Source organism: Phyllobates terribilis, unplaced genomic scaffold (assembly GCF_046119375.1).
Source record: "Phyllobates terribilis strain yellow unplaced genomic scaffold, ASM4611937v1 Scaffold_5__5_contigs__length_657084704, whole genome shotgun sequence".
Classification (NCBI taxonomy): domain Eukaryota; kingdom Metazoa; phylum Chordata; class Amphibia; order Anura; family Dendrobatidae; genus Phyllobates; species Phyllobates terribilis.
Window position 1 is genome coordinate 417,390,836 of NW_027362765.1, and position 15,689 is coordinate 417,406,524.

Consider the following 15,689-nt stretch of genomic DNA (forward strand, 5'->3'; position numbering starts at 1 on the left):
AGCTGGAAAGAACAAGGGGAAGATGAAGATGAGAAAAATACATACAGTAGTTAAAAGGAATCTTTATGTTGGGCTTTTCATTGTATATTAATAATAAGTATGTGTTTACTGTGCTTTGTGAAAAATAATGTGATTCTGGGAATAACCCTTTAATGGCTGTATCACTGTACAAGACAATTGAATGGTTCAGCACTTTGGACAGTTCATTAGAGGGAAAATGTGCATATTATCTGCTCACTTTTCCTCCACATTAATAATGTTAGATATTTTAAAGGACTATTCTATCTTCATTCACACGTCATATTTAGTTAAGAAAATCGGTAACTAACGTTTCCCCATCATCTGATTTTGCAGGAAACCTTTCCAGTGAGACCATTTCTATTACATTACCACCTGAAGTGGTCCCCGACTCTGCAGTTGCTGTGTTTTCTGTAGCGGGTAAGGCAAAAAAATAGTAAATCACCAATATTTTGAGCGGAAATTAACTCAACATTGTCTACATTAATGCATTGTTGCTCTAAGAAAAGACTGATTAACAATGAAAGGGCACTAGACCATTCTCAAACCCACCGCTCAGACATGTATTTTACTGGAAATTTGGCAAAACCTTTCAAGCAAAGGATTTATGTAAAAATTTGTGATTTGTGTCAAAATGGTGTTATTGAAAACTAAGTTCCCCCTTAGACCAGACAGTATGAAAATGCTCCAAATTTATCACAGTAGCTGTACTGGATGATAGATTTGGTTTATCCTTAGACCCTTTATCTTATTTTACACCACTGCTTAGTTGGCTTACTTTGGCACTTTATTATGCCTAAAATTTGGTGAAATTGGCGCCACACCCAATTTCCAACTTATACCCTCCTTTTCCAATTTAAGCCATCAAATTTTTCACAGAGGCTCATACTGTTTGATACATTTGGAAAATCTTTAGACCGTCTGGTCTAACTACACCCCACCCACTACTTGACTTACTTTGTGCCTGAACATTGCAGCAAAATCTTGGCATGTTAAGCCATGCCCTTGTGAGCCATACTTCTTTCCTACCCCGTAAGCTACATTCCAGAGTCAATTGCGGCAGAAAAAGTGTCTAAGTAGTTTAACTGTAGAATATGACCAGAATTCTGACTCAAAATGCCTTTCTAATAGTAAATTTGCTCCAAAAAGTCCATTTGTGTAATCTATAGATGAATTGTTCTTATTACAGCCTGCCTTTTGGGTGTGTAGTAGTGGTGGAGGTGATAGTCTGCCCCTGATACTAAAAAGGGTTGAAAATAGGTTCCTGAAGTTAGAACCCTCTGGGACTGCAGTTTAGCCTAGATAGGGTTAACTGTAACAGCCGGCCCTGTAGAGGAAGGGTCCACTGAGTGCTAGCGTCAAGTGCAGGAAGTGAGCACAGTCAATAGCTGTGCAGTACAGCAGAAATCAGCAGGCTCTGTAGGGGCCTAGTTTCCCAGACAATGGATCACACGAGAATCCCTCTGCAAGAGTCCCCTTAGCCGGCCTGGGAACCTCGAGATAGTCGTTGGGGGTCTGGGGGGCACATTCTGTCTTCGAGGTTGCAGAAGAAGTCAGGACTCAAGCTCTCAGAGGCGGCATGAAATAGGAACCAGATGTACTGTCATTGGTGAGGAAGAATCTCTAGGGCTAGAGAAGAAAGCTACAGAGATGCTTCACCTAGATCGGGAACCAGGGCTGAAGTTGTATCCGGTACCTGTGGGAAAGATGACAACCTGTTGGGCCTTATCCTTTATATCTGCCTATAAATACTGTAAATACTGCCAGTTACCAAGTAAAGTTCTGGTTGTTTATATGAACCCTGTGTCCTCTGAATTGATTGCTGCCCTGGTTCTAGAAAAAGAATTCCTGGAGTCAGAAGAGGCCGGCTGGCCAGAAGTAAGTGGGAGACACCACATACACAGAAGCACACCAGAGCAAGAACACACTTTGTCTGTAGGGTGCCAAAGTGAACAGGGGCTACAGCTTGCCCATGATACCTCGCTTTGGCACCAATACATTTGGCTTAGTCGGCAGGATGCGAGCTTATCGCACAAAGAAAGCGGGAAAGAGCCGACTATAGTACAGATAGAAGAGTGCTAGAAGACATACGGCCCAAGATGGCGGCCAGAATCATGGACTACAAGATGTTGATGGCGGCGGTGAAGAGAAGGAGAAGAACAGCCTATCATGAGCATGGACAGCGCTTGAAGGCGTGAAAATGTGTCCAGCCCCCACTAGTGTCAGCCTAAAAAAGGATGGGCCCAGCAGCCAAGATCCATCTTGGAATGGGAGGTACATAGATGAAGAGGGCACGGCACAGCGTAAACCCTGGCCCAGCAAGTGGCAGCCCACCATGAAAGAGAGCGTGGCTGAAGGTGGAGCCACAGAAAGGGAAGTGTGACGTTGTGGGTGCGTTAGAAGATTGGCCCAGAAAGAGGTGGAGTTTGGCGGGCAGGAAGCGCGTCACCGGTAAGCGCCGGCACCATTTTCTGCCTTGAATGAAAGGAGTGAGGTGCGTAGCAGCAAGTCTCCAGTGAAGATGGCGAACAGCGAATCAGAGTGCCCGATGGAGGTGAGTGACGGGGAAGAGATGCCGGAGATCTTCACCCAAAGGGCCGCAGCCAGAAGTTACTGGGGACGAGCGCTGCTCATGGACCGCCACCTCTGCCACCAGTCACAGTGCAGTGGACGACTGTGCCACAACCAGATGTGGGTCTTTTGGTACACGAGCTCCAGGTGATGTGCTGGAGCCAGATGCCAGGCAGAGGCACCCCCTCAGCTGAGGGAGGAGAGACTCCAGGCGGAGCCGGCACAGCAGCAGCGCCGTCGGAAGAGGACGGCAAGCGCTTTCCATCATGGCTGATCCCAATTCCGATGCGAGAGGCAGCGATCCCTGGAGATGCAGTGAGCGCAGCTGGACCCGAAGGCGGTGAGACGAGGGCAGGGTCGGACTGGGGTGTCTGGGGCCCACAGGGAGAACTGACTCTAGGGGCCCACCTACAGCCATATGCAAATATCTGTTATCCGCTATCCCTGTTATAGTGGAGCATTGACTGGCGGCTCCTGCACATATACTGTGCGACACTAACTGGGATGTACAATTACGGTAGTTTGCATTAAAGGGGTTCTTTGGTTAAAACAAGTTATCACTGATCCATGGGATCCACAGGATCGGTGATCACTTATTGATCGTTTGGGTCCGAACATTGGAAAACGCAGCTATCAGAAGAATGGGGAAGCTTTATCCCTGTCAGGACACTTATCCCCATTTTAAAATGCACCTTCCAAAAAAGAGCAGCGCTCACAGTCACTGAGGGAATGAATGGATCAGTGGTCGCATCTCACATGCCACTCCAGTCTAATGGGGAGAAAAGCTCCACATTCTGCCAATTGTGTCCCAGCAGTCAGACCCCCACCAATCAATATCATCACTGATCCTGTGGAGAGGTGATTACTTGTTTTCACCAGAGAACCCCTGTGCTCTGGTCCAAGTATTTAATCTCTAAGGCCACGGCCCCACTATCAGTATTTGGTCAGTATTCGGTCAGTATTTTTTCTCAGGAGTGGGAGCCAAAACCAGGTGAGGAACAATCAGAGAAAATGTATAATAGAAACAAGTCACCAATTCTGCATTTATCACCCACTCCTGGTTTTGGCAGCGACTCCTGAGAAAAAATACTAACCAAATACTAATGGTGGGGCTGTGGCCTAATGGAAAAAAATCTTTTCCTAGTTAATATCAGCAAGAACAAAATGACCGCCATACACAACACAGTCCACTATATCAACACCAATAATACCACATACACAAGGGACAAATATCGCCACACCATGACTAGATCACATATTACCACCACATAGTGACCGAATAATACCACATACAAGGAACAAATATGGCCATACCATGACCAGACCACATATTACCACCCCAAAGTGACCAAATACTACAATACTGATCATGAATACAAACCACAATACTAACAACACTGTTATTACCACCAGAGACATTATACACAGGAGCTCTGTATATAGTGTCAGTGTACAGGTAATACAAGGATCACCAGTGACATTATACACAGGAGCTCTGTATATAGTGTACAGTGTACAGGTAATACAGTGACCACCTGTGACATTATACACTGGAGCTCAGTATATAGTGTCAGTGTACAGGTAATACAGGGTTCACCAGTGACATTATACACAGGAGCTCTGTATATAGTGTCAGTGTACAGGTAATACAGTGATCACCAGTGACATTATACACTAGAGCTCTGTATATAGTGTACAGGTATTACAGTGGTCACCAGTGACATTATACACAGGAGCTCTGTACATAGTGTATAGTGTACAGGTAATACAGTGATCACCAGTGACATTATACACAGGAGCTCTGTATATAGTGTACAAGTAATACAGTGGTCACCAGTGACATTATACACAGGAGCTCTGTATATAGTGTACAGGTAATACAGTGGTCACCAGTGACATTATACACAGGAGCTCTGTATATAGTGTACAGGTAATACAGTGGTCACCAGTGACATTATACACAGAAGCTCTGTATATAGTGTATACATAATACAGTGATCACCAGTAACATACACATGAGTTCTGTATATACTATATACACACACGTGGTCAGAATTGTTGGTACCCCTCGTTTAATGAAAGAAAAACCCACAATGGTCACAGAAATAACTTGAATCTGACAAAAGTAATAATAAATTAAAAATCTATGAAAATGAACAAATGAAAGTCAGACATTGCTTTTCTGCTTCCACTGAATTTTTAAAAAAATTAAACTCATGAAATAGGCCTGGACAGAAATGATGGTACCCCTGAAAATAATGTGACAAAAGGGACATGTTAAATCAAGTTGTGTCCACTAATTAGCATCACAGGTGTCTACAATCTTGTAATCAGTCAGTGGGCCTGTATATAGGGCTACAGATACTCACTGTGTTGTTTGGTGACATGGTGTGTACCACACTCAACATGGACCAGAGGAAGCCAAGGAAAGAGTTGTCTCAGGAGATTAGAAAGAAAATTATAGAAAAGCATGTTAAAAGGTAAAGGTTATAAGACCATCTCCAAGCAGCTTGATGTTCCTGTGACTACAGGTGCACATATTATTCAGAAATTTAAGATCCATGGGACTGTAGCCAACCTCCCTGGACGTGGCCGCAGGAGGAAAATTGATGACAAATCAAAGAGACGGATAATATGAATGGTAACAAAAGAGTCCAGGAAAACTTCTAAGGAGATTAAAGGTGAACTTAAAGCTCAAGGAACATCAGTGTCAGATTGTACTATCCACCGTTGTTTGATCCAAAGTGAACTTCATGTAAGACGACCAAGGAGAACACCATTGTTGAAAAAAAAAATAATAAAAAAGCCAGACTGGAATTTGCCAAACTACATGTTGACAAGCCACAAAGCTTCTGGGAGAATGCACTATGGACAGATGAGACAAAAATGGAAGTTTTTGGCAAGGCACATCAGCTCTATGTTCACAGACGGAAAAATGAAGCATATCAAGAAAAGAACACTGTCCCTACTGTGAAACATGGGGGAGGCTGTTATGTTCTGGGGCTGCTTTGCTGCATCTGGTACAGGGTGTCTTGAATCTGTGCAGGGTACAATGAAATCTCAAGACTATCAAGGGATTCTAAAGAGAAATGTGCTGCCCAGTGTCAGAAAGCTTGGTCTCAGTCGCAGGTCATGGGTCTTGCAACAGGATAATGACCCAAAACACACAGCTAAAAACACCCAAGAATGGCTAAGAGGAAAACATTAGACTATTCTGAAGTGGCTTCTATGAGCCCTGACCTAAATCCTATGGAGCATCTTTGGAAAGAGCTGAAACATGCCGTCTGGAAAAGGCAACCTTCAACCACGAGACAACTGGAGCAGTTTGCTCATGAGGAGTGGGCCAAAATAGCTGTCGAGAGGTGTAGAAGTCTCATTGACAGTTACAGGAATCATTTGATTGCAGTGATTGCCTGAAAAGGTTGTTCAACAAAATATTAAGTTAAGAAGAACCATCATTTCTGTCCAGGCCGATTTCATGAGTTTAATTTTTTTTAAATTCTGTGGAAGCAGAAAAGCAATGTCTGACTTTCATTTGTTCATTTTCAAAAATTTGTAATTTATCAGATTCAAGTTATTTCTGTGACCATTGTGGGTTTTTCTTTCATTAAACGAGGGCTACCAACAATTTTGACCACGTGTGTAGTGTAAGTGTACATGTAATACACTGACTCACCAGTGATGTCTCTAGGTGAAGTCCTTCATCTTCGCTTTTCTTCTTCATCTGGTACAGACAGCCATCACTTCTTCCAGCCAGGAATCATCTCTGCAGAAAATAACACACAGTTATCAATAACTGATCTCTTCTAGAGAATATTCCCACTTTTCCCCCCGACTTCTACACTACACCAGTTGAAGAAAAAAAGCAACATAGTGCCGTCCTGCACAGTAACAGGACCCCTCTTTTGTCCCATCCCATGGAAAACAATTTCCTAAAAAGTTAATTATATTACAGAAGTAATAATGTAATAATAATAATTAGAATCTAAAGTAATAATGTTCCCCACTGGTCACCATAAACTAATAAAGTATGTTCCTCAATCTGGCCCCCAAACAGTAATTAAGTCCCTTGTCTAGCCAGGCACCCCCATATGTCCCTTCTGGCCCCCATTTGTCTAGTGTGACCCCTCCATATATTTATCCTAGCACACGTGTATCGAGCCTGCCCCCTCCCATATACCCATCCTAGCCCCCCCATGTGGCCAGTCTGCCCCCCCCACATATCTATCCTTGCCTCCATGTTTCCAGCCTGCGCCCCCATATATCCCCCCCCATATATCCTCCATGTGTCCAGCCTGCCCTCTACATATCCATCATGGCCTCCATGTGTCCAGCCTCCCCCTCATATATCCATACTGCCCTTACCCCCTGCATATATCAATCCTGACACCCCCCATATATCCAGCGTGCCCCTCCATATATTTATGCTAGCCCATGTGTATCGAGCCCGCCCCCCCCCACATATTCATCCTAACCCCCCATGTGTCCAGCCTGTCCCCCCCCATATATCCATCCTGGCCTCCATGAGTCCAGCCTCCCCCCCCCCATATATCCATCCTGGCCTCCATGAGTCCAGCCTGCCCCCATATATCCATCCTGGCCTCCAAGTGTCCAGTCTGCCCCCCATATATCCATCCTGCCCCCCATATATCCATCCTGGCCTCCATGTGTCCAGCCTGCCCCCCTATATACCCATCCTGCCCACCCCCCTTTGCCTGGGTCCAGCTAGGGTTCCCCCTTGTGTGTCCAGCCAGGGCCCCCCCTTGTGTGTCCAGCCAGGGCCCCCCCTTGTGTGTCCAGCCAGGGCTCCCCCTTGTGTGTCCATCCAGGGCTCCCCTTTGTGTGTCCAGCCAGGGCTCCCCCCCTTGTGTGTCCAGCCAGGGCTCCCCCCTTGTGTGTCCAGCCAGGGCCCCCCCTTGCGTGTCCAGCCAGGGCCCCCCCTTGCGTGTCCAGCCAGGGTTCCCCCTTGCGTGTCCAGCCAGGGACCACCATGCGTATCCAGCCAGGGCTCCCCCCTCGTGTGTCCAGCTTGGCCCCCCTCGTGTGTCCAGCCAGGGTTCCCCCTCGTGTGTCTAGCCAGGGCCCCCCCTTGTGTGTCCATCCAGGGTTCCCCCCTTGTGTGTCCATCCAGGGTTCCCCCCTTGTGTGTCCAGCCAGGCTTCCCCCCTTGTGTGTCCCACCAGGGTTCCCCCCTTGTGTGTCCCGCCAGGGTTCCCACCTTGTGCGTCCCGCCAGGGTTCCCCCCTTGTGTGTCCAGCCAGGGTTCCCACTTGTGTGTCCAGCCAGGGTTCCCCCCTTGTGTGTCCAGTCAACTACCCCCTTGTGTGTCCAGCCAGGCTAACCCTTTGTGTGTCCAGCCTGGCTACCCCCTTGTGTGTCTGTCCAGCTGGACCCCCCTTGTGTGTCCAGCTGGGCCCCCCTTGTGTGTCCAGCTGGGCCCCCCCTTGTGTGTCCAGCTGGGCCCCCCCTTGTGTGTCCAGCTGGGCCCCCCTTGTGTGTCCATCCAGGGTTCCCCTTGTGTGTACAGCCAGGGCCCCCCCTTGTGTGTCCAGTCGGCTCCCCCCTTGTGTGTCCAGCTGGGCCCCCCCTTGTGTGTCCAGCCAGGGTTCCCCCCTTGTGTGTCCATCCAGGACCCCCCCTTTTGTGTCCAGTTGGCTCCCCCCTTGTGTGTCCAGCCAGCCTACCCCCTTGTGTGTCCATCTGGGCTCCCCTTGTGTGTTCTGCCAGGGTTGCCCCTTGTGTGTCCAGCCAGGGTTCCCCCCCTGTGGGTCCAGCCAGGCTACCCCCTTGTGTGTCTGTCCAGCTGGGCCCCCCCTTGTGTGTCCAGCTGGGCCCACACCTTGTGTGTCCAGCTGGGCCCCCCCTTGTGTGTCCAGCCAGCGGGTCCAGACCATTACACACACACACACCTCTTACCTTCCTGCGCTCCCGTGCGGTGTCCTCCTTCTCCTGAGTTGCGCGCCTCCTTCACAGCAGGCGCATGACGATGACGTCATACGCCGGCCGGCGAAGGGAGACACGCCACTTCAGCTGCTTCACTGGGACGTGCGCCGCGTTGGTTCAGGTAATGAACGCCGCGTGCGCGCGTCCCTGCATACTCTGTGCCTGCGCTTTTAAAGGGCCCGTGCCCCTTAAAACTGCAGGATTTTTTTTTGTTCTCTTCTCCTCCTCTACTCTGCAGCAGGGGGCAGGGCCCACCGGGAAAATTCCCGGTATCCCGCCAGCCCAGACCGACCCTGGACGAGGGTAAAGGCGACTAAGAGGAAGGCCTCTCGTATTGACTGGTGGGGAATAGAGAGAGACCGCATGAATATTCCCCCTGCAGAGAGCCACCCAGATTATCAGCCTATGTGGCTGGCTGAGCACCCTCCCCCAACAACCTTGCTAGAACACCGGAAGTGGACCAACACCTTTCTGAGAGGATGGCTGGAGGGATCCGATGCTGCTGGTGTGAGTTGGTGGAGGAGTCCCAGACTCCTGGGTGCTTGGTGGAGTTTCACCTAAAGAAGGGGTATGGGTTCCTGGTAGAGGAATGGACTGGAGACGAGGTCTATGTCAGCCGCTGTGTAATCAAGTGAAAGTACCTACCTACCCGGCTCCACAGCCTGCGTCTGGGAGAAATTGTAGACTTCGTGAAGTGTGAATGTCAACGGGGCTGGTACGCCGAGGCCCTGGTACGGCCGTACACCTGGGAAGACATCCTAGAGAGGGACAAGGAAGTCTTTGAGAGAAGGGCCAGGCAGGAGGCAAAGCAAAGATGGGCTAGGGAGGCCCCCAAGGGATTCCTGTCAGTGTCGAAGGCCAGTGGGCCTTATGAGGAGGGAATGACACTTCATCAGATGGGTGATAAGTTTGAGGAAGAAATCTGTGGTCCCCTTGAGAGCCGCGGTGCGGCCGAATCTCCTTGTAAGGTGCAGGCATCAGGTTTGTTATCTTCACAGGACAAGCTTAGTTCTGCTGGTTAGGGGCCTGTGGAAGACCACACAGCCACAGCGGGCCAAATGGTCCAGAAGTTGCGAGTGACCAGTTATGGTCCCACCCAACTCGGCTGTGGGAGCGTCATGTCGGCGGAAGAGGACCCCGGGCCCAGCAGGTACCCTGATCAGCCCTGGAAGTGGAGGAAACCACCTTCCTCCTCAGCTTGGGCTGCTTTTATGTAGGAGAGGAAGAAATCCCGAAAAAAGAAGTAAAGTGCCAAGAGAGAGGGGGGCTGATCAGTACTGAGTTATAAGTTCTGCAGGGACCTGTCCCATACTGTTGAGGTGAGACAACTAGAAAATCCCTGCTGAGGGTGAACCGCCCCATGTTTTGAGTTAAGAAGATCGTTCTGAAAGCCAATTGAAGGACTCTTATTTTATCTTCGAGGCCGAGGAGGCCTGAAGCAGCGAAGGTGAGTGTTTTTTTATTGCTGCTTTCTTTTTGTTTATTTTTGCTGTGCCTTTTTCTGATGGAATTTGAGGCGCTGTGGCAAGCCTTGAGGATTAATATCCTCTACCACTAAGACGGTGCATTTTTCCCGGACTCTACCCTTTAAGCAAATGGAGGACTGTGGTTGAATTGGCCTAAGGGCCCATGTTAATAAAATGGATATGGACACTGGGTTTCCGGGGTCCTTACCGAGAAGGACTGGTGCTACTGAGAAGTTTTGAATGTTGCAACTATGAACTGTCCTGATTGCTGTTCCAGTGCCCTTAACCGAGAAGGGTCGGTTTCCCACCAAGAAGAAGATGTCAGGACCAGTCTTCCATTTAAATATGTTAGTAATGTGTTAAAATGTTGTGAAGATTATCACTTTCAATGGTTGTCTAGTATGGTCGAGGGCGACCATAATTAAAGTGTGTGGGAATGTAGTAGTGGTGAAGGTGATAGTCTGCCCTGATACTAAAAAGGGTTAAAAGTATATTCCTGAAGATAGAACGCTCTGGGGGCTGCAGTTTGGCATAGATAGCATTAACTATAGAGGGAGGGGGAACTGAGTGCTAGTATCAAGTGCAGTCAGTAGTTGTGCAGTACAGCAGAAAGCAGTAGACTCTGTAGGGGCTTGTAGGGTAGACATGGGCCTAGTATCCTGGACAGTGGATCGCCAGAGAATCCCTCCGCAAGAGTCCCCTTAGCCAGCCTATGAACCTCAAGATAGTCGTCGGGGGCCTGGGGGCACATTCTGTCTGCGAGGCTGCAAAAGAAGTCAGGACTCAATCTCTTAGAGGTGGAGTGAAATGGAATCCAGATGTACTGTCATTGGTGAGGAAGAATTTTTAGGGCTAGAGAAGAAAGCTACAGAGATGCTTCACCTAGATCGGGAACCAGGGCTAAAGTTATAACCTGTGCCTGTGGGAAAGATGACAACCTGTTAGGCCTTATCCTTTATATCTGCCAGTAAATACTGCAAATACTGCCAGTTACCAAGTAAGGTTCTGGTTGTTTTTATGAACCCTGTGTCCTCTGAATTGATTGCTGCCCTGGTTCCAGAAAGATTCCTGGAGTCAGAAGAGGCCGGCTGGCCAGAAGTAAGTGGGAGACACCACATACACAGAAGCACCCCAAAGCGAGGACACACTTTGTCTGTAGGGTGCCAAAGGGAGCAGGGCCTCTAGCCCCCCTACGACTGCCTCGCTTCGGCACCTTACAGATGCATAGAACAAGGGCTGTATATTTGGGGAGGGGGGTACAATTACATGCATGTTGCATGTTAGACTTTTTTTCTTTTTTTTTTTTGGAGATCATAGTGGTGACCTTCTTGACTGCAGCATTACCAAGTATAATCAAGTCCTTAAATATTTGCAAAGAAAGTCTGCAAATAATATTAATCACTGTCGACTGTGTCTTCTTAAGCAGAAGTATTTTTACTGCTCAAATGCTCATATTTCAATCCTAAATGTATCATGTAATGTCATATTTCTAATCAAAGGAGATCTAATGGGGTCTGCACTTCAAAGCATTGAACAACTGCTTCAACTTCCATGTGGCTGCGGAGAGCAGAATATGGTCAGGTTTGTGCCTAATATCTACATTTTGGACTACATGGCAAGTGCAAACCTTCTCTCAGAAGAAACTAAGAAAGCGGGAATTGGTTACATTTTACATGGTAAGTTAGAATAAATAGGTTGGATAGAAGTATAGGAAGTAGAAAGTACAATAAACCATAGTTATGATGTGAAACATCAATATCCATATGGATCAACAGTGTTAGGCTTTAAGTAAAAAGTTATCAGTTCATTGTTTCCATTGACTTTTCAGAATAAGCCATCATGTCTGTGTCCATAAGGAATACCATTATTGCTGGTCATTTTATGACTTGTTTCCTGTATTTTTCACTCTGCATGCTCCATTTCTAATTTTCTGTAGGTGTAGGCTTTGTTTTTCATGATTCCATAATTTTTTCCTCAGAATTGAGTGATTCCATAATTTTTGCCCTCTGCATGGTCTGAAAAAAATTACCCTTACTGAGTACCATATTTTTAATCTTTATTTCTTTTAGTGTTTCTTAAAGCCCTAAAGTTGCCATTTGAAATGACTTTAGTTTTTTGCCATGTCTGTGATCTGCTTTTATTCAACAACATTAAACAACTGAATGAATATCCTCCGAGCCCGGTGATTCCATAATTTTTGCCAGGGGTTGTATATACTGCAAAGTTATTTATATTTGCTCGCACTATTTGAACATGCAAAGTTTGATGAAGTGATGAGATGACCATTTACCTTTATCAAATTCTACCAGGTTATCAAAGGGAGCTAAATTACCACAGAGCTGATGGATCTTTTAGTACTTTTGGGGAAAAAGATGAAGAGGGTAACACATGGTGAGTATCGAAACTGTAAGGGCTCCTTAAGATGTCCATGACCATTGGTCCGATCTCGGATCACAATGTGCAGACTAGCCGCGCGTCTCCCGATACTGAGTGTGACAGCCTAATAAAAATATATGCAGTGGGCACGCTCGAGGTTGTGAGACGCGCGACCAGTTCGTTCATTGGTATCCAAGATCGGACTGATGATCACGGCTGTCTGAAGGAGCCCTAAATCATCATCAGAGATTACATCTTCTGCCCTGTCTCCTTGTTCCCCCATTTCTTTTTGTATCAGGTTGTCAGCCTTTGTCATGAAGTCTTTCCATGCATCTTCTCGTTGGATTCCATTTGTGGACAAGAAATACTTTCAGGAGATCATTGCATGGCTGAAAGAAAATCAACTTCCCAGTGGATGTTTTCAAAACAGGGGAAAGCTATTTAGGGCCTCTATAAAGGTGAGATGTGACTATTGTGCCCTCACAGCAGTGGTTCACACAGTTGGAGAAAAGTAGTGAAAAACAGGAATGATAGACCACACAGAACAATCATTAAATGGGTTGTCCAGATTTGGCACGAAAGTGTGCAGTCACTCTATGTGGCTACAGACTTGTGAATCCTCACAGTGCGCGCTATCGGGATTCTCTGGTGCGAGTGCCAGGAGTAGGCAGTCATGTGACCCCAAGTATATGATATGAATACTCCAGAAACATTCCGACTAGACGTGTCCAGTTTTAACTCTCACTCAATGCAAGTGAATTGAGCCAGGCAGTGCACGTCTAGTCATAGTGTGGACAGAAGTATGCATATTGCCTACTTTCGGTCACATGGCACCCAGGTATTGCCACCAGCACTGGAGAATCCTGGCAGTGTACATTGTACATAATGTGAGGATTTACGTGTCTGCAGTCATATAGAGTGACTGCAGACTTTTGTACTAAACCTGGACAATTCCTTTTTAATTAGGGTATACAGAAAAACTTTAATAAACGCCACCATGACCCTATAATGGCACCTTACCTTTTTCTCAAGTCCCTAGACCTTCTTACTGATAATAATCATTTCTTGTACACTGGACCTCCCAATAGTTTCCAACAATGGCTCACCCCTAATCTTTTGACCTCACTTGACTGCTGACCATACAGCAACTTTATGTCTTTGTACTAATAGTTATATGCAGTAAAACCTCTTCTAAAGAAAATTATGTATAGGGCAAAAAAATTCCCTATTTTTCTAGACTGTCCTGGAATTTCTAGACGATTGGCACCCCTGGAGGGATACCGAGAGAAACAGCTGTCAGTCCAATGTGCATTTGGTCCGTAGTGTTGTACCTGGGATAGTATTTAGACAATGAGTGATGGATGGTGAATCGCAGATGTAATTGTGAATTAAAGTAATATGAAATTTTTCTGTGTTCACCAGGGAGGAGTAAATGATGAAGTTTCTTTAACTGCATATGTCACGGTGGCTCTCCTGGAAATTATGCAACATCTGGAGGTTTGATTTATAGCAATTCTCAATGAACCTTTACATTCTCGTTATCTGATATCTCGTATTAGGATGCTTTCATACTCCGTCCTGGCACCCGTTTAGTGGTCCCGGTGCGGCTTACGTCCGAAACCCCGCAAAACGGGATTCAGACGTATTCGCTTACGAGGCCATAGACTATAACGGTCCCAGCAGAGTGAACGTGCATTCAAGCATAATTTTCGGGCGTGTACATCTACGTCTGGGTGTCCTCCTCCAGTAGGCGTACAAGCCTAAAAATTATGCACGTCAGACCGCATGTTCTCTCTGTCGGCACCACTATAGTATATGGGCCAGTCGGCGCATATGCCCAAATACCGTTTTGTGGGGGGTTCGGACGTAAGCCCTGATGGGACCACTGAACTGGTGCCTGAACCCAATGTGAAAGCACCTTTAGGCTGCAACCCTTTTGGTTCCGCACTGTCTTATGTTGTCTTTCTGCATAACATTTTCAGATAACATCTTCTTTCAGCTTATATATTTTACTTTGTTCTATACTGTAACTGCATCAATTTAATGTAAAACAGCAGTTGAAGGCGGAAAAATAAGGTGTAGCAATTGCAGTCGGACTTTGTCCCTTGTGCTGTCACGCAAGGTGAGGGAAGGAATAAGTATACAACGACGGAAAGAGGGGGGAAGGTAGCCCAACAACTAGGGAAAGGGGGAGTGGAGACTCTAGGCAGATCTAATATCACCCTGCCTACCCTATCGTCCATATATAGGTTCTGCACCTATCGCCAAGCTGGAACCTTAGCTCTGAATGTCCCTAGAGCTAGGCCCTAGATAGGGAGAGGACAGGGTGAGCGCTAGTCAGGCCCCACTACAAACTAAAGATAACAAGGTAAACAAACAAAGGAGATACACTTAGCTTGAGCAGACACCAGAGAGATAATGCCAACTGTCCTCCAAGGGCCCCAAAGATGAGATTTAGCCAACTGCTAGTACTCCAAGCCTGCACAGAGGTACATAAAACTATCACCGGTGACTTTCTGGAGAAACTGAGAGTTTATAACTACCAAGCAAGGGTGTGTCAATCAGAAGCAGTAGGTGGAAGTCGCTGCTAGGTCCTAAAGGGAGGAGGACATAACTATACTACAGAGACGAGAGGATCAAGAAGGCATCTGCAATGCCAAGCGCTGTGTCCTTCTACAGCCGGATCCAGAGCGACTGTCTGTCACACCCATAACATGTGCCTACGGGTGCCCAAATTAAAGATCAGTGACAGTTTGAATCCTGTTGAAAATTTTGGATTGGGGGCCATGAGCTTCACGTTACGCCACTGACAGCAATTATTGTACAGGTGCTTTGTTTGCTGTTAATTGGAAAATGTTTTTCTAGAATAATGCGCATCATTCCTGTAACCATGGGGTATACACGAAAAATCTCTCTCTCCAGTAAAATAAACACTCCTTTTAACCTCTTTACTCAATCCTCTGCAATTTTAGTCTCTTCTCTTCTTATGGCAGACAGTGTCTTGACATATTTGAGCAAAAAGAAATAGAATTTCCAAGAGTGCATTCCAGATAGTGTCTCTTAACCCCTCATCTCCTGCACTCCTCTCCTGACCTGAGAGATTATAATCCCTAATACACAGCAATAACAAATGCTTTCTTTATCTATGTACTTATCTATCTAGGAGATAGAGAGGTTGCACTCCAGACATAGTGAAAAAAATGTATTCCATGTCAAAGGTACACAATGTTTCGGCTTAACCTTGAGCTGAAATGTTGTGTACCTTTTGGCATGAAATAAATATTTTCACTTTTTTTTTGCTATATTTGGAGTATA

General features: G+C 46.5%; 1 protein-coding gene across 1 annotated transcript in view; it reads left to right on the forward strand.

Moving 5' to 3' along the window:
• Positions 1-15,689, forward strand: part of LOC141273403 (alpha-2-macroglobulin-like protein 1) — a 137,958-nt gene that overhangs the window by 88,845 nt on the left and 33,424 nt on the right. The window contains exons 23-27 of the mRNA XM_073685172.1: positions 355-438; positions 11,498-11,674; positions 12,308-12,389; positions 12,673-12,832; positions 13,797-13,871. Of these exons, the coding sequence (XP_073541273.1) occupies positions 355-438; positions 11,498-11,674; positions 12,308-12,389; positions 12,673-12,832; positions 13,797-13,871 (578 nt within the window). The remainder of the gene's footprint in view (positions 1-354; positions 439-11,497; positions 11,675-12,307; positions 12,390-12,672; positions 12,833-13,796; positions 13,872-15,689) is intronic.